This window comes from Odocoileus virginianus, chromosome 9 (assembly GCF_023699985.2).
Source record: "Odocoileus virginianus isolate 20LAN1187 ecotype Illinois chromosome 9, Ovbor_1.2, whole genome shotgun sequence".
Taxonomy (NCBI): domain Eukaryota; kingdom Metazoa; phylum Chordata; class Mammalia; order Artiodactyla; family Cervidae; genus Odocoileus; species Odocoileus virginianus.
Genome location: NC_069682.1, coordinates 16,605,456 through 16,630,736, shown reverse-complemented (window position 1 = coordinate 16,630,736; position 25,281 = coordinate 16,605,456). Strand labels below are relative to the sequence as shown.

The 25,281-nt window shown below is 38.4% G+C and overlaps 1 protein-coding gene across 1 annotated transcript in view; it reads right to left on the bottom strand.

The window, feature by feature from the left end:
* The window catches only part of PARD3 (par-3 family cell polarity regulator), a 554,870-nt gene that overhangs the window by 274,383 nt on the left and 255,206 nt on the right, over positions 1-25,281 (bottom strand). The window contains 1 exon segment of the mRNA XM_070472024.1: positions 14,230-14,361. Within this exon segment, the coding sequence (XP_070328125.1) occupies positions 14,230-14,361 (132 nt within the window).

Genomic DNA, 25,281 nt, shown 5'->3' with positions numbered 1-25,281 from the left:
CCAATAAATTGAAGGAAATAAGACGTGGGATTTATCTTTTTATAAAAATCTACAAATAACAAAAGTTAATTAAATAATTACGTATACCCTAATTCAACTTAACTCCTACTCAAGAGCAAAATTGTAAAAACTCAAATAGTCATTATACTGAGCCACAGAAAGTATATCAAATTGCTGCCTAAGTCATGTCCAATATTAGACAACTAAATTAGCAAAAGTTTAACACATAACTCAGTGGAAAAATCTTTTTAAAATAACAAACATTATTTTTATTTGAATTGAGACCTATTTTTCTTGGCCAATCCACGGAAATATGTTTCTCTTTCTATGAGTTCAGGACATTAATGCCAAACTCTCAGCCAAAGGTTTATGAAAGTTATTACTGAATCAGGTCTGTTTATGATTAAAATACAAAGTTCTCAGGAAAATTACTTCCTCTAGGGACTTAAAATAGGAGTAAATCCAAAAGCCTAGATTTCTGCTGATATAATCTAACTTTCCTTGCCCTCCCTTCAAATTTTCCCCAACTTAATCTAGAAGAGATTCATGAAAACTTAAACATTCAATGTAAGGAAAGATATACTATCTAAGGAGTAGTATATTTTTAATCAAAATGTTTGCTACAAAAATGTTTCACGAGAAGAACAGTTTAGATACAAAAATTACAAATAGGTAGCCCTTTACAACTACATGTGCATTCAATGAAAGTAAAGTTGTGTTTAGATGCAAAGGTTGTGAAAGAGATTTCATGCCACCAGAAGTTAAGGCATGCCTCCCTCAAAAACAGAAACCCAGAGCAACAGATACAGGCATGCCCTCCTTAAAAGAAAAAGACACATTTAAAATGAAGCCTGATGCTATGCTATGCTAAACATAATTGCTATGTTGGGAAGAAAGGGAATCAGCAGTTGCTGGGTGCACCATCTTTTGGTTTGGCCGAAAGCAAGGGGATAGGATAATGGGCCACAGGAGGCAGGTGTCAGGACCTCTCCAGAGGTGGAGCTCTCCTAGTTCTGACCAGAGGAGAGGAGTTAGGAAGAGGGGAAGGGACAGTCAACACGCATGTTCAAAAAGCCAGCGATGGAAGAGCGACATGAATCTAGAGACCAAAGAAGGTCCAGGCAGCTGGCAATGACGGAGAAAAGGGAAAAGCACTGGGATGTCAGTGAAAGAGCAGCAGAAGACCCACCCACAACAGAAACACTAGCATCAAAACTAGTACTATTGGGACTTCCCTGGCAGTCCAGTAGTTAAGACTCCATGCTTCCAATGCAGGTGGTGTTGGTCTGATCCCTGCTTGGGGAACTAAGATCCCACATGCCACATGGCATGGCCAAAAAACAAATAAAATAGAATGGAAAGAATTAAAAAAAAAATACTAATACTACTGTGTCTTTTGTCTCTGAAGGAATAACAAGAACCTCCACCCCTACCCCTAAGGCTTCCTTTTCCTTCCAGGAAGACAGGGATTGAGTGACATGCTCTCCTGAAGAGGAAAGGAAGTCCACTCTCAGCTCACGTGCTGCCAACTGAGTCTACACTCTTCTGTTCTAGAGAGCGCGGAAAGGGGGGAATTTTAAAGGCACATCTCGTCAGCTGAACAGATTTCACAGAGCCTCATGTTGTAAGGCAACATGACAGAGTGCACAGGGTCTCCTGGGCATTGCTGATGGGAGTATAAGCTGGTCCAATATCTACTGAGATCAATCTGGAAACATCCATCAAAGTTATGTATGTATATACTCTCGTACAAACCCACAAATGTACAATTTCAACTTTAGGTATCTATCCACGAGACAGTCAATGCCAAGTAGCTTAAGGACAAAGGTTATTCACTGGGGTGCAAAGCCCAGTGAACAGCAGAGTGCTCATCAGCAGAAATGTCCCATCTGTACAAAGGAAAATTATTAAACTGTTTCATAAACAGACACTATTTATGCTTCAATATAAAAAGACTGATGAGTCATTCTCAGCAGAGAAGTCAAAGCTCAGAAGATAATGGATAGTATTTATGCAAAAATGTGAAAAAAGAATATATTTTCATGTTAGCTTAGAAAAGAATGGTACTATGTGAAAGGATCCATAAGAACCCAGTAACAGTGATTGCATAAAGGGAGGAGAGCTGGACACTGGAAGGCAGTATTTTGTAATATCCATGTATAATGTTTGATTTGTGGACTATGAATATATCACCTTTGCCAAACTTAAATAACATATCCTAACTTTTTTATTTAAAAAAAGAAACATTGTCAAATTAATCCCCATATAGTCCAACAAGTATACTGTTTTAAAGGATAACAGAGAAGACCCCATTATTCTCATCATTCATCTCACTAGATGGCCAATGAGCCCAGAGTATGATAGGAATAAACAGGGACACTTATTAGTATTAATTTCTTTTTAAAAATTCTCTACAGACTGTGTGGGTTATCTTCCTATAAGAATCAGTTCATTTTACTAAAAAACTTTTTGTGCAGTTCCATAAGAAATAAAGGACATCACATCTCTTTTTGAAAATAATTTCTAAAATTCAATTTTATATGAAATATCCATGTATAAAAAGAGAAACGTTACTCAGAATTGGATGAAGAAAATAATATAAAAAATCTATATACTAGATCTAAAATGTTAATGGTAGCTCCGAATTTATAATATCCACATGTTATATACACTGAACATATAAATATGAAACTCCAGTGTTCCCAGAATAAGAAAATTTGTCCCTAAAAGAAAATAAAATTTTTGCTAGCCTGGGGTCCAAGAGTAATAATTATAATTCATATTTATTCTAATGACAATACAAACCTCAGAACTCTCTGAAAAACAATTTTTAAATAGCAAGAAAACAGGTCTGAAACAAACAAAATATATGACATATTCAGGAGAATATATTACATTCAACTCACTTGCTTATAAAATATTAAATATAATCAAACAACTTGTTCAAATATTGTTTTCCAATTAAACGGAAAATTAATCTGTCGCTTTAGCTACAACCACAGAGTAATTTCACATTTTCTGATAATTAAATATTTTCAATATTCAAGTAATTAAAAACTTTAGAGCTAATAGAACCGATGACTATGTAGGAACGTGAGCAACATTTTAGAGGGCTTTTTTTTATGTCCCACTAATGCCTCCCTTAAGTAAGTCCCAGCAGCTTGTACCTTCTACAATCATGATGTTCTCTAGAAAGCTTTAAAAGCCTGAAAAGGCTCAGGTGTCTTTCCCAGGGCAACTGTGATCTGTGATCCAGCAAAAATTATAAGGATACTGAGACACTGCTGGTAACAGACTGCTCGGGGTCACCTTTTAACACCATGTTCAGTTACAAGACACTCTCAGGGAAAGTGATTAAATAGATAAATTAAATAAATAACAAATTAAATAAATAAAATAATAAATAAATAAAGAAGCGATTAAATAAATCTGTAAACGACGAAGACCAAGATATCCATCAGACCAGGATTTCGGTGTAACACTTGCAGCCCTTGCAAAACGAGCGAGGATGCAGCCAAACACTGATGACTCAGAAGTATGCCCATGGGCATGCATGAGGCTGACTTGGGAACATGTCTTAACGTTTAACAGGTTTTCTTTGCTTTACCTATAATCTGCCGTTTTTAGCTGGTGACTAATAAAAATCACAGGATCTTATCACATGACATAAAAACAGCCAATCTAGTCCACCCAGCAAAGAAGCAACCTGCAATACATGGTATCAGGAAAAGTAAAATCATTATGGACTTTCTCCTTCAAATTTCTCAAAACACTTATTCACTCAAAAACACATGGGGGTTGAGTCAGAGCTACAAACAAATAGTAACCAGGATGATGCTTGTGCCATTTTAGTGCATGGAAACAGACATAAACAAAGATAAATTCAAATTCATAAGTGTAATAAAGAAAAGGCTGATGAAAGAAGAGACAATAGCCTGAGGCTGCAGGAATGTGCCCCTCCTTCAGCAGGAAGATTAGGGAGGGACGGGGCAGGGGGTAGGAAGGAGGCAAGGGGCTGGATACAGGAAAGATAAAGAACATAAAGAACAAACCTGTGGACACCAAGGAGGAGATTGGGATTGATGCATGTACACTATTATGTATGAGGGCCTACTGTATGACATGACCAGAGTGGGGGTGGGGGTGGGGGGTGGGGGGGGAGAAGGTGCAATCTGATTGTAGGATGTATGTTAAGTTAACCTTAAAAAAAAAATGCATTCCAGTATACAGAAGGGGCAGATGAATATTGTTTGATTCCACTTATACGGAGTACCTAGAATAGTCAAATTCATGATCAGAAGGTACATCAGGAGATGCCAGGGGCCAGGTGGTGGGGGTGGGGCTGTGGAGATAGGGACTTACTGTTTAAGGAGGACAGAGCTTCAGTTTAGGAAGGTGAAAACTCCAGGAGATGGATGATGGTGAGAGTTGCAAAACAATGTGAATGGACCCAGTGCTACTGAACTGCACGATTAAATATGATTAAAATAGTATGTTTTATATTATGTGACTTTTACCACAGTTAAAAAAAAAAGGAAGGAACCAAGTCTGTGAATTAGCAGGGCAACCAGGAGACACGAGCTTGCAGGACAGCGTCAGTGTTAATGAAGCCTATGTGCTGTGTTTAGTCCCTCAGTCGTGTCTGACTTTTTGTGGCCCCAGGGACTGTAGCCTGCCAGAATCGTCTGTTCGTGGGATTCTCCAAGCAAGAACACTGGAGTGGGTTGCCATGCTCTCCTCCAGGGAATCTTCCCAAGCCAGGAATCAAACCCAGGTCTCCTGCATTGCAGGCGGATTCTTTCTGCCTGAGCCCCCAGGGAAGGCCAAGAATACTGCAGTGGGCAGCCTGCAGCTGCTGCCTAGAAGACCTAGTGCAGACACACACACACACACTCAGGGCTGCCTAGGGAAGAAATAAACACAAGGCAAAGTCCTGTGACTGAGGAGGCACAGCAGACAAAGCAGAGAGGAGGGCTGCTGACCGCAGGGAAATTTCCTCCAGGCATGAGGAGGGCGGCAGCACACGCCACGGTAGGTGTGTGAACACAGCGCTGGGAACCGGAGGAGCCAGAGAACTCAAGCATGGCCTCAGAGAAGTGAAGGAATACAGCAGGCAGGAAGAAACACTCTGCTTCTCAAAAGTTTTGACTTGATTCTGATAAATATCCACATTGCCATTTTATCTTATAATTTGGTAATTACAGTATTTGCTTAATAAAGAGAAAGAGAAAAAACATTACTCCATCTTTCAATCTTATGAAGCTTGATTTGCTAAAAATAAAAACGTTACAAGTAATAAGTTCTTATTGCAAAGGAGTATGTATTTCTACAAAAACATGAAGTAAAACCCAAAAGCCCACTCCAAACCCCTCTCCCCTGCAATGCTATTGCGGTTATATTATGGAAATGTGTGTGTTAGTCTCTCAGTCACGTCTGACAATTTGCAACCCCACAGACTGCAGCCCAACAGGCTCCTCTGTCCATGGGATTCTCCAGGCAAGAACACTGGAGTGACTTGCCACTCCCTTCTCCAGAGGATCTTCCTGACCCAGGGATCGAACCCCGGTCTCCTGCATGGCAGGCAGATTCTTTACCATCTGAGTTACAGGGAAGTCCTTTATATTGGAAACTACGTGTTTATTTTCAGTATTTTCTTCTTTAAAATCTTCTCAGATGTTGAAGAAAGCTGATCAACAACCTCCTTCAGCCATAAGAGCAGAAAGAGAAAGAAAGGAGGGAAAAACTGAAGGAAAAAATAGCTCACAGATACACAGACCCAGTGAAAATACTGTAGGGCACACATACCCAGGCCTCAGTGAGAGAAAAGAACACACAACCATCGAGCAAAATGCTTTAGTGTTTAAAAATAGCCATTTTTTTCAGGACCACCCAGAATCCTGCTGAAGGTAGCTAGAAAAAGCCTGTATGAGACTGACTTTGAAAAACTACACCTACCTAGATCACAAAACCCCCAAATATAAAATGGCTTGTGAGGGATTCACTTGCTATGGGCAGGCTGCAGGACACGGGCAGGGAAGACAACATATTGTAAGCTAAAGATTTTAAAGAAATTTCTTCGTCAAATTTCTTTAAAAGAGAGCAGTTCACTGCTCAGTGAATGTAGAAGAGAGAGGAGAAAACCTGTATTCTTTTCATAGTCATATTTAATCGTGCAGCTCACAACAAAAATCTTGAAGACTGCCTGCAATGAATATATGAAAAGGCACCTGAGGGTCATAGCTAAAAAAGAAAATGTGCCTTTATCCACAGCACAAGCTCTAAACATCGAGTTATAGCAGCTGTATTCACGGGCAAGAAAATCATCAGCTACTAACAGACACCCCGTGAAGGTTAATCCACACACCACCAAAGATTTTTCACTCAGTAGAATTTCAGACGCACTTCCCTGCTGCTCCCAGGCTTTTAGCTCCATAGGCCAAAGAAGCAATAAAAAGGGCCAGTCATAAAGGAAGAGGAGAATTGACTAGTTCCCATTAAACTGCACTACCCCCAACCCAACACTCCAAAAACCAGTGAGCAGCACTATGCCTCCGGAGCGTCTTCCATTCACAAAGGGACCCAGATGCTTAGAAAGTGGCAGAGCAGAAGCCCCCGTAAGACACTTAGCATTCTTAAATGGTATCCTTGGGTCTAATCGTATCAAAACCACATGTGTTTGCCAAAAACAGAAGGGAATATAAAACATGGACACAGACACAGAGATTAACACTAATGTCATTCTTATGTCAGACTAGGTTTTTCAGAGAAGAACCAGAGATGATTTAAAATGATTAACTTTTATTCTAATTCTGATAAGATGCCATGGAAACAAGAATCCAATTCTGGAAGGATGATGAGGGCATTAGAAATACACCAGGGATGAAAACGAACCAGCCCAGCACACCAAGTGGTACGTCTAATATGCTAGGAGAAAATAACATTTCAGTGACCCAAAACTAGGGAGAGTTAAGTGAAGTGTAACCATTGAGCCCATTCTCCCCCAAAATTAAGACAGGAAAGCAGCACCGAGCAAGTGCCCATGATGCACCAAAATCTGGATCTGAGTTTTGGTATGTGTTCCCTCACCTCACCTGCACACACGCCAACAGTGGGCATTATTTTCCCCATCTTGTCTGTAGTGAAAATGAAGTTTGCAGGGTTTACACAACCCAGTCAAGGCCATGCCACTGAATTGTGAGTTTAGATAAGGGTAAAATGCAGCTTATCACTCTCACGAAAGTGGCCCTGCATGTGTTTTGGCAAGGCTCCCCAGGAAACTCATGTGCCCTTCTTGGAAAAATGTCCACCAGCCCCTTGCCTTCCAGTCCTGATTTTGTATTTGATGCTATGAGTCCACAGTTCTTTGATAATACAAGTAGAAAATGTGTAGGGTTTATGAGAAATAATATGTGTCATGTACACAGAAGTCACTTTAATCATGTTTTAAACCTCAGCTAATGTAAAGACATGTCTTATTATGGTAGGCACCCCGTTATCAAAGTCCAAGACAATCTGCTCTTGGCATATCCAAGAGACATGACACCTCACTTCAGAGGTTGTTTGGGTTTTACTTTTGGTGTTATTGTGAACATGACAGGTTTCTGCTATGAAGAAACTCTCTGGCATTTTATAATGAAAACTAAATTTAATTTTAAAACGATCAATGTTTCTTGTTTCTACATTTGCTGTTGCTAGAGGGGAATGCAATTATACTTGCTTCGGCGCAAGTTCTGCCAAACTTTGCCAACTAGGAAATAATATTAATAGATCCCCTACCTTTTAATAGAAAACTGAAGAATTTGAGAATCGGGAGGCAAGGACCTTTGATTATTTTTAACCAGATAATCTAGTCTTTTGGTTCCTCAGTGTCTATGTGCTACAGAAATAATAAACAAAACACATTCTAATTACTATCTGGCACCACCAGACCCTAACCTCCTGTTCCGTTAATGTCAACAGAGACCATGAAGCCCGGCCAGTTCCCCGGTCAGAATTTCCATCGTGATTCCTGGTTCTAACTGGATGACCCTGCAGTCATCTCAGTGATGGGTTTGCAGCTGTTGTAATCGGGTTTCTGAGGAAGCCACCTCCTAATTTCGTCATTAAGAAAGTATGATCAGTTCATATTCTGGAAAACAACTTATTTATTATGTCATCTGGATGGTTCTAAGTGTCATTGAAAGGGTTTTAAGCACTTGGGAAAGAATGAGGATCTGCCCCTGTGCAGGTAGACAAAAGAAAAATCAGCCTCAAAGAGAGGTGTGCAGGCAGGGCCCATGGTGTGACCCTTGGCCTCTGTCATTCATTACACCAGGGCGAAACAGGCATGACCTAGGACCATGAGGAATTACTGACCGACTTACTCATTTTTTAAACTATCCCGTATAAAAATTTGGATAAGATGAAAATTTCTCTCTTTTTTTAAATAAAACTTTTTATTTTATTTTGTATTTGTAGCTGATTAACAATGCTGTAGCAGTTTCGGGTGAACAGTGAGGGGACCCAGCCATACCCATACACGTATCCATTCTAAAAATATTTCTTCACACACTGCTTATTCACATCCAAAACAGACTCTAACTTTTATTTTTCAGTACTTATTTTTAATTATTTGTTCATTTATTTATTTGGCCGCACTGGGTCTTAGCTGCAGCATTAGAACTCTTAGATGCAGTATGTGAGATCTAGTTCCCTTATCAGGAATGGAAGCCAGGCCCCCTGCACTGGCAGTGTGGAGTCTTAAGACACTGGACCACCAGGGAAGTCCCCAGGCTCTAATTTTTAAAATTTACTCTGCCCCAGATCTTCAAAAATTTGGCCTTAAACAAATTATAATGAAAAATAAAAATGAAACCCTTTCATAGTAACTTACCTTTTCTATGATTTGTGAATATACTCACTATGTAGCATGATAGTAGTAGTCACAATGCATAAATATTTTCAAAACTTTAAAAAGCATCAGGATAAGCAGACAATGTTGGACTCTTTTTTTTCTTTTTGCAAATAAGACCAATGATAAACTTTCATTCTCTGGCATTATTTTATTACATCTGTTTTCTATTTAACAGTCAATTATTTTCTCATTATAATCTCCACGACTCAACAAACACAGGCTGACATAAAAACAAACCTATCCCTCCTTGGATTAGCCACCTTCATTTCATAAGGAAGAAGTGATCATAAGTCAGAAATGTCCTGTCGACATGAAAAAGTCTGGAGCAAAAGCATCACGTCTAGAGACAGTGACAGAAGTACACAAAATAAGAAGGAAAAAGGCAGGTCAGTGCTTCTAAAACTCACAGCCTCATAGGCTCCAGCGGGGAGGGGGCAGCACATTCAATGTCAAGCCGGAATCACACCATCACCACACATTTAAGGCTTTCCCTGAGTCTGCCTCCCTCAGTATAACCTGCCAATTAGATGAAGTTTTTGCTTGATGGAAAAAACCTTAAAGCATGGACTTTTCTCTAAAGGTCAGGGCAGTCGTCCCCTGTAAGACAGTGTAAGTGGTGGCTGGAATGTGCCTTCCACCTCACCACTCTTTCTGTTAATTGGCTTCAGGCCTGTTCACCCAGACAAGGTAGTGAAAATGGCAGGCTCCCAATTAGCTTAAATTTCCCTTAAGCTCCCTCTACAGTTCTGGTCCCAAATTCTCCCAATCACATATTGTAAAGATCCTGCCTCCTCTTTTGCAGAATTTATTAGCTGCAATAAACCGTGGGGATATAAGAACAAAGGCAGCTTATGATCTATTATCTGCCAATATTATAGTCCATGCAGAGTCAGGGAAGTGGTAATAATAAAAAGAAATTCAGATTTCTTAAAACATAGCCACACATCAAAACTAAGGACTTCGTTGCGTTTTTTGTTACTTAGATCTTAGAATCAAAATTTTTAAAGCAGGAGAACTTTTTTTTTACATTTTATTTATTTAAGACCTAATTTTATTATTTTTATAAAACTTGGCTGCATGGCATGTGGGATCTTAGTGCCCCCACCAGGGTTCCAACTAATGCCCCCTGCTCAGTTGGAAACTGAGTTGGGAAACCTCAGAGTCCTAGCTACTGGACCACCAGGGAAGTCCCAGGAGAACTTTTTAAAGGCAACACAACAAAAACTGATTTAGTCTTCAAATCCTCTGTGCTTCCTCTGAGTGCTCTCAGAAGAAGGAAGTCAAATGACTGAGGTAAGAAAAGGTTGCCTTTGAAGGATGCTCAGTCCTACCTTCTAAGATGATCTTGATGTAGGATGCAGCTACAAGCTATTCTGAGCGGAGTGAGTCAGTCATGATTCCATAATCATGTTAAGTTTGATTCCAAGTGCTTCCTGGGTCAGAGTTCAGTATACCACCTATCTCTGGTGACAGAGGTGTAACTTAGCAACACTCAGAGGGAAGGAAGATTAAGTGGCCCACTTATGTAGGGTCCTTGCACAAAAGGGAAAGCACCTCAGCTTCCAGAGGTGCCTGCTAGCTCAGCACTCACACCCTCCTTTGTCCTTTTCATCCCTACTGTTTATTCCCATTGGCACGGCTGATGTGGGCATAATTGCCTTCAAAAAACAGAGATAATGAGAGGCAAGCACTCTAGTAGGAAATAGAGCAAAAACAAAACCACTGCAGGCATATAAAATCTGGAACTCTGTTGACCTCTTTAGGACAGATGGCATAACTAAGAGAAGATATCAGTTCCACCCTTGTGATCTCAAATCCTAAAGGCAAGGGCTGACTTTTTTTTTAAACCGCATGAAACATTCTTTTATCTACCTGATGCCACGCCTTTACTTTATTTTTAATGGCAAAAATTAAGGAGGGGAAAAAAAAGCCACAAACGAGGCATCAGGTCATTAAAGTCAGATGACTCGAGGGAACAGTTAAATGAATAAATCCACAATTAAATGAGAATGGCTGGACTAGATTTCCAGTGTATCCAGCATAACTTATTTGTCCTCTTCTGTCCAAACAACCATGCTTACTTTAAGCCAAAGTTTTAATATGAATTTTTTTTTTTGCTCTTCCTGTCTAGTTAAGTAGTTTTCAGGTTGGTTAATTATCCAGCTGATGGTAAACCACTAAATTTAATGAATGAATCATCATTTCTTAAGCTAAGGAAAAAGATGTTGTGGGCTCAGGAATCAATTAGCAATTAGCTAATGCCGTCTACAGTGGACTACATAGACTAAAAAAGTAGTTTTTTAAAAAAACTTTTTTTATCATAGAACAAATACTTTAGATAACTTCAACAGAAGCAAAGCAAGGCTTATTTGGGGTGGGGGGAGGTGTTTGTGTGGCTTCTCAATGAATCCCTTTTGCTTAAAAAGAAACTCCAAAATTACAAAGAAAAACTATTTTACTTTCTTTACAGGCCTACAATCACAATAGTAAGACAAAGTTATATTTTTGGAAATAATTAAATGTATCATATTTTAGGAGCTCTGGGCTGCCAATTTTTTTCTCTGAATCTTGCAAAAAAAAAAAAACTATCCGATTCAGCAACTTTTTCCTGAACAGAGCCCTGATTTTGAGTGTGTGTGTGGGGTTGTGTTTAGTGAGGAGCAAATGTGTTTCAGCAAAGGTGAACCCCCATTTCCACCCCCAGTTCCAGGAGGTCAAGTTTGATTAGTCTAAACCAACACAGGTACTTTACTGCCTTTGATTTAGAAATGGGCAGGCAAGTCATGTGATTGTGAACAACAAAACAGGGAGGGCATCTGGTGGGTGAGGAAAGAGGCAAGCTGGCAGGAAAAGCTTATCTGCTCTCAAGTGAGCCACAGTGAAGAGAAGGGAACGGCCCCCTTCCTCTACAAGGATATGATGGTCTGAATCAGGCAGGAAAAGACTAGTGGAGACCTCGGGAGACTCCCAGTAAAGCTGGGGACCCCAGACCTTGAAGGAGGCCACCAGGCCAAAAACGAAGCCCCCTTTGCCCTTCCCCCAGACTTCTTGCTACGGGAGCAAGGAGTGCTTCCTTATCACGCAATCCAGATGTTCTATATTCACACCCAATGTCTTTCCAACAAATACACTAAGACACAGTGAGTCTTTCTGCGTACCAGGCATGACTCTAAATCCTCAGCGGGTATTACATCACTGACGAGGCAGGTTTGATGACAAACTCATCTGCTACATGAATAAACCGAGGGGTAGACAAGGCGAGCAAGCGCCCAAATACCATACAAGGTGAACAGCAGGTAGCTGCCAGTCTGATCCCAGGCCCAGCTAAACCATCTTCATTTTAAAAAGTTACTTCAGTGAGAGCTGACTGTATAGTACAGGGAACTCTACCCAACATAGTGTGGTGACCTACGTGAGAAGGAAATCCACAGAAGAGGGGATGTATATATACGTAGAGCTGATTCACTTTGCTGTCCAGCAGAAACTAACACTGTAAAGCAACTACACCCCAATAAAAATTTCTTTCATAAATCTACACATCAAGACCCCTGGAGAAGGAAATGGCAACCCACTCCAGGTGGGCTATGGTCCATGAGGTCACAAACAGCAGGACATGACTGAGCGACTAACACACATACATCAAAACAATGCAAGTAAAAACTGGTAGAAACCAAACAGCAGCTTAGTTAGTAGTGCTGTTTCCACTTTTGGATAATGTGGTTATTTGCGTTAGCTGATATCACTAAGCCATGTGCAGTGTGCATCAGAACGCTTTGTGCTGTCTCTGTGATTTATTGTACTACTTTTTTTTTTTCAAATAAAAAGTAAACAGTAAAAAAACTTTACTTCAAAGTGATAATCTTCTCAAAACAACATGGACTTCAATCTAATCGGGATTACTATTTCATTACCACTGGCTTTTCACTTGTTTTTATCACTTGTTCTTCCAACTAGAACTTCAATGGCTTTTAAATTATTTAAAAACTTTTCCATCACACACAGTTTTATGCTCCTTACTATAGGGTAAAAAGCATATACCATTGCACGTATCAAAGGCAAACTGTCATTTTCTGTTGTTCAAACACCCCACATACATAGCACTATTTTAGGAGATTATACTGAAAAAAGAAACTGAGATGAATTCAGTAGAATAGGGTTTCCTTCCACTGATATCATTAATCTAAATTGAAAAACAGCTTATTCCAGTATCTAGGCAACCACATTATCAATAATTTTAGAAATTACTGAAACAAATACACAACAAAGCATTCTGTCACTGAATACTCACCTAGTTTGTGATCCATACGAACTTTTTAAAGAAAATAAGTGATGAGGGAACCAAATACATAGATTTTTAATATCAATACTACTAAAACTACAGAGAAAACACTGGGGTTCCAACTATAGAGAAACCACTGTGACTAACAATAAGCAATTAACACTTTTTTAAAAACAATGACACTGCAAGAACTTTTTTATACATCAAAACTTAGCAGATAACCTCTTAGTTTTCAAACAAATTGCAAACAGTCCCCTTCCTAAGATAGGAAGCCATTATGTACGCTGAGTGGTGAACAATTTTTGATTTTATGAATTGGAGGTGGCTAGCCTGCAGAGTGAACTAAGCAATTGGGATAACACATGCCTACAACAGGTCCTGGTCTTTTGTGAAAGGACAAGTCCGCAGACCTGACAATTGTTGAAACAACACTAGAATGTCCGTTTCTCCCATAAAGTGAAGTCAGGGATAACAGAAATTTTTATTTCGTCCCTTCAGATCTTTCAACTGTACTGCCTCTCAATTGAGAGGGGAACCCATGGGTGATTTTTTTTTTAAGCGCCCCCCCTTTTTATATAGACCGTTTTTAATGTTTTTATTAAATTTGTTACAATATTGCTTCTGTTTTTTTATGTTTTGGTTTTTTGGCTCTGAGGCATGTGGGATCTCAGCTCCCCAACCAGGGGTCGAACCCACACCCCCTACATTGGAGGGTGATTAACCACTGGACTGCCAGGGCAGTCCCCAGGGGTGGCCTTGAAAGTCTACTTATAAACTGCATTATTCATACCAAATATCTGTGCCTCACAACCTAAAAAGCTCTATGGTGGTAATACTTGAGAATCTACAGCAACTGCTTAGGAGAAATCTTTCATCAGGGACCACCACCAAAACAGTCTACATTTATGTTATACACACTCAGATACAGAGCCTGGTATTTAACTACAGTTGGGCAGAACCACTTATCTCCAAGCATCACTGTGATGGAGGGAAACGCCTAGGGGGTGGGCCAGGAAGTTATACCACCGATGCGTGTAGAAGGATGCGTTTATGTTACCTGTTCTTGCTTCTCCAGCCACTTGTCCACCATTGGGTGACTGGCACTCAGAGATGAGCGAGCATTGTCTCTCTGAAATTGGTTAGACCAGTTACTAGTGTCCCGTGGGAGGCTTCTGTAGTTTTCATCTTTCTATTCAAAAAGAAACAAAAAGGTATCTTGTAAAAAACCAGCCCTTGCAAATTAATGATGCACCCGGTTTTTCTAAAGTAGCAGAAAAAAAATTATTCTACATATTTAAAATGTTTTCCCCAAGTCTATACCAAAGAGCTGACCGAGGTCATTTCCTGCAGGTTAGACCTCAGAAATGCAGTCGCCTGCCTGGGAAAGGGAGTCTGATGGCTCTGGCCACACAGGTAGACACACCACACAGTAGATAGAATAGCATACTCCGCCCTCCTCTGGGGTCAACCTCTGCAGGAAAATACTTCTATACCGGACTTTTACCATCACTCAATCACGGCATTTCTCTTTTCTTCTTCTTTCCAATCTTAGAATAATGTTGTGAGATGTTTTCTATAATTTACCAAAAACACTTAAAACAGAGAAGATGAATGAATTTGCTCTTTATTTAGATCCTCATAGTTTCATGACTTTGGGCAAGAGATTGAAGACTCTGGGCTCTTCAGTTACCTCCTTCACAAGCTAGTCGTACACATTAATTCAAATAGTAAGAGAAGAAAAAAATTAGCCTATCCCAACACCTGGTACATAATAGACACAAAATTGTTCACCCCAACATGCTTGAGATGAGATGTCTTTGATTGCTCAATATTTATTTAATATACCCCAGAGCAGCCAAGGTATTTCTTTCAAATAATAATTTATGACAACTTGCTTTGGCTTAATCTCAATGTTCTGAAAAGAAATGAGAAGGCTAGGATAAGGTAGTAAAATTGAGCATTTCAGTTCAATAGCTAAATCTAAGTATCTTCTAAAAGAACAAATTTAAAATGTTAGCCTCACTTCAGCTAACTTGCAATCAGTGCCCCACGTTAAATACCCAAATATTTTCCTTAAAAACTTTGTTGGGGGTAGTCTGACTGTAAAAATCTTCATACACATGACTGATTCTTATTCTTCATTACTCAAACCACATTAGCAGCAAACACACACATAGAAACAAAAAGTGTAATATAATAGGATTGATTGTATAGACCTTAGAATAGACCAGGATACTGTTTTCTGTTCCATCAGAGGATAAAACTTAAAAAATGAACTGGTTATCCTGAACCTATGCCAATATTGTGACTTCTGAAAAAAAAAATTAATCTATAAATATCCACCAGTATAAAGTGTAGCGTGAAACTTTGTAACTTTTTAAAGCCAAATTACAGAAAGTGAACATTAAAAACACAGTAGTAGAATTAACCATTAGCAGCAACTACTTTTTACTAGAAAAACTCTGTATCCTCCTGGTTACTATGGGTCAAAGTTGTGAGGAGGCACAACCACAAGTACAAGGAAAATGCTGGTGAGATTAGACTGCTCTCCAGGCCCACGATGAAGTACTGACCTTGCTGATAAGAACGTGGAAAGGGTAAAGTAAAGTAGAGACACAAAGTCTAAAGAAAGGAATCAAGCAAATGAAGACACTAAAGTTCACTGTATCTCAAAATATTGAGAGCCCTTCCTTGAGCATAATAACTTCAGAACAAAGCAAATCTATGCTTCACGTGGTAGTCCCTAAACTTACTGACCAGAAATTCAAATAAGTCATAAAAGGCAGATAAACTTATTAATGACAGAAACTAAAAGATCCATGAAGAGAGGAAAGGTGGAAGAGTGGAGAAACAGAAGCACAATTTTTACATCAAGGATCTTGGGCTCCTACCATTGACTAGGGAACTGGTTTTGCTATTCATTTCCCACCATTAGAAATTATTATTATACCAACTCTCTACTTTGAAAATGAACAATCAAACAGACAGCATTAAAAAAATACATATATCCTGCTTTTTCTGTAGGAACGGTATTTCAAAGTAACCAATAGTCAAGGAGGAAAGCTTGTCCTTTCAGAAACATGCAGAGTAATGGACATAATAATAGAATAATTAATAGAATTCAAAAAATCACCATTTTCAACTCCTAATGAAATCATTCATTCAGGAAAATATAATTAATGGATGCTAAAACCATTAGGTGAAAAGCTGATAATGAACAGGGTGTATGCAACATGATGAAATACCACTTGCAAAGGGGAAAATACATCTTTAAAATGATGAGATAAGATGCTACAAAACACTCTTCTTGACATCTAGAATCCAAGAAGCTGCTGGTACTTTTGAATCTCCATAATGATGGAGATTCCTCATCTTTTAAATGGCCCCTGTGGACTCTTACTATGGACCACTCACCACCATCTCCCTGAACAAGCCCAAAAGTATGCAGTTTCAAAATCTGCACATATACTAAGTCACTTCAGTCGTATCTAATTCTTTGCAAACCCATGGACCTCAGCCCGCTAGGCTCCTCTGTCCATGGGATTCTCCAGGCAAGATTACTGGAGTGGGTTGCCATGCCCTCCTGCAGGGGATCTTCTCCACCCAGGGATGGTCCTTAAGTCTCCTGCATTGGCAGGCATGTTCTTTACCACTGGCGCCACCTGTGAAGTCCTTCAAAACCTAACCCATGAAAATATCTACACACAAGTCACCAACACTAAATATTTTTTCTGAATTCATGATCTAAATTTCCAACAGGATGTCCCAAAGATATCTCCAAATTAGTAGATCAAAATGAAACCCAACTCCTCTATCAATTCTGGCACCCTTCTGAAAAACAGCATCATCTGCTTCACCTCTTTCCATCCCACCTAATCCCCACAGTTGCTACGTCTTGTGAATCCAGAGGTCATGGCCAAAATCTTACATTTTGGACATCACCCTCGTACAGAATCAATGTGCCTCTCATCTGAACAATTACAGCAGCCCTCAAATTGGAGGCTTGCTCAATCCTCATCCTCTCCAACAACGTGCCACAGAGGATTCTTCTACAATGCCCTTTAGGTCACATCACACCTGGAACAAACACGAGGCTGAGCTGGGGACCTTTAGTGCCATAGGCCTCTCATCTCCATCAGGATCTTCCTGAGTCTAGACTCCCAGTAATGCTTCTTCTGTAAAAACACTCACCACTCTTCAACACCCAGTTCCCAAGATGCTTTCTGTAAGAGGCATTCCCTGGTTCTCACCAGAACTAATAATGTCATGCATTTTGTTATCACTATATTCCAATTTTACTTCTAATTATAGTTCTAACTTATAATTTAGTTAATTCTCAAAATGGCTATTTTCATGATCACAGTGACGCCTGGGCAGAAGATCACCAGGCACCTTTAAACTCTGGCACTTAGCTCAGTGGCCTACACCTACATGGATGGCTTTTTCTGGAATACTTATTATGTTTCCTATTTTCACGAGGTTTCAGAATCCCATAATTTTAAAGGAACATTTCTATCAGTTGTTTTAAAAATCAAATTGAGGGACTTCCTGAAGTCCAGGGGTTAGGGCTGCATGCTTCCACTGCAGGGGGCACAGGTTCTATCTTTGGTAGGGGAACTAGAATCCCACGTGGCACAGCTCGGCAAATAATCACAATAAGAAATTAATAAAATAATCTTGAAAAACACCAGAAACAACTCAAGAAATAAAAATGAAAAAAAATTTTTTAATAAAAATCAAATTGATAATGGAATGCTTTAATAAAGGTACCATGACAAAATTTAGTGGAAATGCACTTTCACTGAAATACAAAGACTCTACTTTTAAATTTATACTAAAAGACGTATTGCTGTCATCAGCCGCTAAGTGGTGTTCAACTCTGAGACCCCATGGACTGCAGCATACTACTGTTAGATGCCTATTTCAATTTTATGTCACACCTACAGTACCACAGTATACAATGTCTGAGGAAAATATGATTATTTCTAATTGCATCTAAAAAGTAGTGTGGCATTTCTCCATTTATGTCAATTATGACATGTAATTCATGCAGCAGGCTACCACAAAGTAATCGTATTAAGGCAGATATGGGTTTAAAAAAAAAAATCAAAAGATCTATCAGTAGAATCAGCTTTGAGCATTTAAATGGTAAGAAAAATAATCCCTCATAAAAAGATTTTCCTAATTCAATGTTGATATGGTAAAGTCAGTAATAAACTCATATATTAATGTGTTTATGAAAAGCCCAGTTACAGTCAGTCACCTTAGTCATCACCAGGTAAGTGAAGAATTTCTAAAATATGTTACCAATTGTTACCCTACATTATCTGCTATTTTGTCGACTGCACCATCTCATGCTACTGGCATTTCAGCAATGTTCTTCCTCAAAATCCTGCCTGAAGTCTGGATCAAGTACAAACACTTTATAGTTCTATTAGGCTGTGATTCATATTCAATGATGTAAGCACATACTTAAACCTAATGGCAAACTATGTGTTTCTACTTGTATTTTCTACAATATATGCATGAACAGTCACTGTTTTCAAATGAAATGTATACAGTGTGTTCTATTTTCAATTTGAAAATATTTATTCCAGTGTAAATGATTTTAAAATTATGGTACTCTTAACTATGTCTGCAAGACTACATTTTCCATGGACCAAACTATAACTAACTACATAAAAGTCAAAAATATTTTTTGAATGAATTTGTAAAACTTATATACCATAACCTAAAGAAAAAAATAAACCAACCAAAATGTTAGTCATTGATATTTTCACACTGAATTTATAATAAATTGGAGAATGGGCTTTTACATCTATTTTATTCTATGATCAAATTAATGTCTCAATTCTGTATATTGGTAAATTTAAAGCAAAACATGAAATCTTTTTCTTGAGACTTATAAAAATCTAGCAGTAGGACCAATATATTAGTAGAAATAGACCAACAGACCAATAGAAAGCCCTAATAAGTACTAAATTTGCAAACAGCAAAAAATTATTAAAGCCACAACTTTATATCTAAAAGATTATATAAGAAAAATACCATAAGGAATTACTCTTCTTTTAAATTAGAAGAGACTGGACCAAAACAGCCACTTAAGCTTCTGCACAAGGTGGGAAACTTGCCCTCTTGCCAGAAAAACCCAGATGTTCCTGCTGTGATCAGGGATTTTCCTTATCATCTAAATGTACTGCCACATCATCAGGTGTCAAAAAGCCACCCAGGCTGAGAAATGCATATTAATTTGCTGCTCCCTGGTAGCAGTACCCTGGGTATGGAGTAAATCTCTTCCAGGGTAAGCAAAGTAGCTTTTCCCTCTCCCCTCTTCCTGAGCCAATTACAATTCAATAAAAAGAAATCACACAGAACCCACCCAATGCCTTGGGACAGAGGCTTATTCCTGGCATAATAAGCTGCAGCTTCAAGGCTTTATCTCTCAGAAACAGCTATTTAGCTGATGGTCAGATTTCCTGGCAGACCTACATCACTACTGCAGAAATAAAGGAAAATTTCATGAGCATTATAGAAGTAATGGATATTTCTAAGTTAGCACAGGAAACTAAATTCTATTTCCACTTTATCTCAAAACAAAAATTCCAAACATCTTTAAAAAAATCATTAGGGATTGTGCCATGTTTTGAAACACTAAACACCCAACACATATAGATTTTATTTTTACACCCTCTATGAATCCTATGGTTTTGAATATTCCTGTGTTGTTTTAATATTTTAAATTTACAATATTTTTCAACTCGGCAATTGTGGTCCAAGAGAATTCAATTTTCCACTTTATCGTTTCCCCAAGAAAAGACAGAAAACAAAGGAAACTCTTTTCAGGATGTCTACTCTGAGATTATGAGGCTGAAGTGAAATGAGTAGTTATAGCTTAGACCATGTTTTTTTAACTGCAGCAAGCTGGCTAAAATCTTCAACAGTCATATTGTCAAGTCAGTGTGGTAGATCCACTCCCCTTCTGGGTCAGAGTTTTGCCTTCTGTCCCTCTTGAAGGCTACACCAGAGCATGACCTTGGAAGCAACACCAAAGCTAAAGTTTAAAGATAACCACAAAATGGTCTGTAAACAGGATTGTTGTCAATGCACTGTTCTGACCTTCATACCACTTCACAGATACAAATAGGAGTTGAGAGGGTTGGTCAGGAGGAGAGAGAGGGTGAGGATAGATAAAGTGACTCACACACACACAAAAACATAGGTTCAACAACCAACTTGTAAATGAAGTCAGAAAGTTTGGCAGCCCCTATCAGTTTAAACCAACTGCGTGCCTATTAAGGCACTTTTTGAGGGCTTCCCAGGTGGGTCAACAGTAAAGAATCTGCCTGCCAATGCAGGAGACACAAGTTCAAACCCTGGTTCAGGAAGATCCCCTGGCAAGGGAATGGCAAACCATTCCAGTATTTTTGCCTGGAGAATCCCATGGACAGAGGAGCCTGGCAGGCTACAGTCCAAAGAGTTGCAAAGAACTGGACATGACTGAAGCGACTTAGCACACACACACATACTAGGCACATGTCTATTTTCAAGTGGAATGAACTGAAAAGCATTATTTGAAACTCTGGTAGGTCAAGCAATCATTTCCATATTAGTAGTAATTCCCATCTCTAAATGAACATAAATACTGGTACATATATGTATACATCTTCCTTTCCATTTTGATAATTGCCATCTTTCACAGTCTTAATCATTATTAATAACAGGGGTAGAGGAGACAAAGAAAATGATATGTGTTTTAAAATCTGTTCCTACTTCTGAGCAGAACTATGACAAGACAAAAAGGAAATTCAAAATTCATATTATTTTTGTCAAAACAAAATTTTGTCTAGTAGTAGACTATATATCTATTTATAAATGATATTGTCTACTAAAATGTGGTAGAATTTGCAACAAGAGACACTAATTTACACTTTACACTGTAACTTGTTTAAAATTTTAAAGAGTCAAAATCCAAAAAAAAAACCAAAATCCAAAGATTTTGAATGCCAAAACTGTATTACAGCATGACTTTAGCTCAAATTTCATAACTATTGTTAACTATTTTAATTTTCTTGATAAACTGAGTTTAAGTATTAAACAGGAGTTAGTAAAAACAATTGAAAATATTAATTGATTCAAGTCAATTTTAAAATTAAGGTATAAAGTAGTATCTCCTAGCAGGCACATCAAATTTCATCAGTTTTTCTTTTTTTTTCCTTGAAATGTTAAAAGTACTATAAACAGTTCTCAAACTCATTCTGGCCTTTAATTTTGAACTATAACTCATATCTTTTCTAGCCTTTATGAAATATATGCAATAGTAAAATTACATTTGGATCAGTGGCACACTGAGGAATGTTAAATAAAAAAAAAAATCACATTGGAACTCTCCAATATGGAAGAACACATCTGAGAATTAAAATTAACTTTGCAGATAAGTTTCCTATCACACAGCAAATCTTTCAGGTTGGTATATTCACAAAACCAGAAGCTTGATGCTATAGTTTTATCTCACAACTTACAACTAGGCTTGGTAACAGTTTTGATATCCAGTAAGAAAAGTAATCCGTGGAACACAGATGTGCATCAGGCTATGAACATAAAGGATAAAGGGGTTGTTCAAATTTCTCGTGGAGGTACATCTACTTATGAATGCCATAATGCTTCCAGAGGTGACCATCAGAACACAGGGTTCTCTGAAGCGGCCAGATATGCCTGTGGAGCAGACCAGGAAATCCAAGAAAAGCAAAAGATCAGTGAAACTCATTCTCAGTCAGGCTTCTTCTTCGAACCAATGTCCCCAGCTGTTCCTAACCCACCTCAACAGTTTGAATGCTATGAAAAACTTTAGAAACAGAATTTTAAAAACTGGAAGAAAAAAGGTAGAGAACATCCAACTGAACCGCTCACTGTCTAAAAGAAGAAACAGGGATTCAGGGAAGTTATGACAAATACTGTACAGAGATTAAGATGATTAACCAGCTCCCAAGGTTCTACCTCCCCACTTCAGTGCCCAGTTTCTGCATGATGACATTTCCAAGCTCTCGCTCTCAATCTAAGCAGGAATTGTGGTTTACCTGAGTAATGATATAATTTTGATATCTAGCCATTCTTACACAATGACCCTCTCCCATGAGAAAGTACCACCCAAGTTCTTGAATCACAAAATATATTTACCTTAGAGACGGCTGGTTCATTGATAAATACTGCATAGTCTTGGGAATAATCATGAGCAATAAAATGTTTGCTTTAAAACTGTTTTAAATACAATGGTCTCTTGTCTGATACAGCTGGGATTAGCTCCTTTATCCTATGAAAATACGCATCAGGGAGTGAGGAGAAGGTAGAGGCAGAGGAAAATATAATATTTTCTCCAGTTTCAAAGATGCTGTCTCCATCTGGATTCTGAGCAACAAAGGAAAAGAGCTAACAGGGAAGCAGCAGTTACAGCAGCTCCCGTTTCGTTTCTTTCACAGTATTTCATAAAATCAACATGGTCACCTAGTTGGCCTACAGCCACATGCACCCCATAGTCAGTAAGGTCGGGATGACCACTTCTGACCATCCTCCTTCCACCAAGAACAAGTGTATAAGGAAAAACAGGATGCAAATGCTGTGAGTCAGATCACATTGCGGAGCCTGGCTCATTTTCCAAACAATTAATACAATAAAGATGACAAGCAGCACTTGTTTGACTCTGCAAAACAAATTTGAATCTGAAACAATTTTCAAACATTTTAGAAAGTGCTACTTGTTTCTTATTTTGAAGATACAAAATACCCATCTACATTTCATTTTCTTTCAAAAACACATAACTCCAAATGTTCATATCTCAAACTAAAATTGCAAGTAACAATCGCATTTTGCATCAGGAGCAAACTGCGAGGGTGGAAGGGAACAGATGCAAGGAGGTGAAGGAGAGACAGAAAAACATTTTGAGTGGCCATCTGAATCCAAAATATCTGCCATGTTACATATCACCTAAATGTGCAATGTGAATCACTTAGGTTTACCTATCTAAATATTTTACCTTGATTTTAAAGCATATATTATAGTAAAAGAGGGTGCTAAAATCTGAAAATATTTTACCTTAATTTTAAAGCAATGTATATCCAAAGAACTTACTAAAATAGGCACCATATACAATTGATGTGACAATGTAAATATTTGCAGCTCCTTCTTACATTTTTCTAAGCATAAGTTCAATGGACTGAGTGGTTTAGCAGAACAACTGAGTCATTTTTGTGAAAAGTTCTCAGGGACCATCTATTAATACAATTTAGTCCTGGTGAAGTTTTCCCCTTAATTGTGCAATTGTTTCCTGGGTAAAGCATCTCCACAGATATATTTTTGAAAAATATAGAACATCATTTTTATCTCCTCTAAAACTTTCTGTTAAGCAATAAAAAGGAATATAAGAACTGTCAGCACTAATCAGCAATAAGTAATAAAGTTTATTAATTATAAAGGGCTTCCTCATAGTTCAGTCGGTAAAGAATCTGCCTGCAGTTCAGGAGACCCGGGTTTGATTCCTGGGTCAGGAAGATCCCCTGGAGAAGGAAATGGCAACCCACTCCGGTATTCTTGCCTGGAGGATCCCATGGACAGAGGAGCCTGGCGGGCTACAGTCCACGGGGTCACAAGAGTTGGACATGACTTAGTGACTAAACCAGCACCACCACTGTGATAAAAGTCACATAATATAAAACACACTATTTTAACTATATTTAACTGTACAGCTCAGTGGTACTCACCAAAAGGATTAGTGACACTAACAAAGCTAGCGTATTTTTACTCAAGACTAAGATGCTAAGATATAATATAGACTTGGTAAGGTTTTAAAATTATGCCAGTTTTTTAATAACAAATGCTGATTATTCTTATATATCTATTTTAATTGCCTAACAGAAAGTTTTAGAGGTGACAGAAATGAGGTTGTTATGAAATATTTTACAGTTTAAAATATACAACTAAATGAATATTGGGCAATATGTAAAGTCTGTAAGCATGTAGGAAAGTGGGTAGTAAAATCAAGAGCACAGAATGTGAAACTGGCTAATAGAGATTAATAACTTTATTGTTTAGCAGTTGGTTTAACTCTAAGGTGAATTATTTAAACTCTTTCAGACTCTACCTCTTCATCAATGAATTGTAACAATACTTAGACTTCAGAGAGTGAATGGATGAGATACAACACGTAACACACCCTGCAAGTACTCAGATCAGCTTGGCTATCACTACACAAAAACACCAAAACCTCAGAAACAGTACCCTTAGGAGATGGGAGAGATGGAAACCACTTCTACCCCGACTCTGTAAAAAATGTTGACTGGAATACACCTCCCCACAGAAGCCCACACGATGGCACCTAGAACACATGCAAGCTATTAATAAGATAGAGCTGGAGGGCAAACACCAGGGAGCCCAGTCCCAGCAGCCAACCAAGGCTCTTCTCTTCAGTGACAGGCCACAACTTTATGACCTGAATTGGTAGGTTTAGAAGCTAACGTATCAAACATTAAAAATAGAAACCACTTAGAAAGATGAAATGAGGCCAAAGTACTTTTACATGTCTAAAGAATACCTGAATTTTTCTTCAATGTAAGTTAATGAGTTCCTGGTCTCCTCCCTCAAATTAAGAAAATGGGTTTGGTATCTTCATTTCCATCTGTATGATGTGTAACTTTGAGGGCACTAAACAAGAATCCTGACTTTGCTTTGGATTTATATTCCTGGAATGGTTTGTGAGCTGTAAAAATATCATATCCAGGCTTAACCATTTTCTCAATACCACCTTAAGATTTCATAACTATGAACACAAATTATAATATTTAAAGCATGTGGAGGGAGATTACATTCCTAAATGTGGCACAGAAGTAGAAGATGAGTCTAGGCTATTAAAAACTCAGACTAGTAGAGCTTGGCACTTGAGGTTAGCCTATTGCAGAAACGAGTAGATTCATTAAGTACTGAAAGCACAAAGATGCAGTGCATTCAAATTAAGATCTTTTAATATGCAAAATAAAAATATAAATGATATTTATAGTTTTAGTGGTCTTTTACAGAAAGTACAAGTGTTGTACTGTACCGGGTTAGTCATAGACCTGGGTCT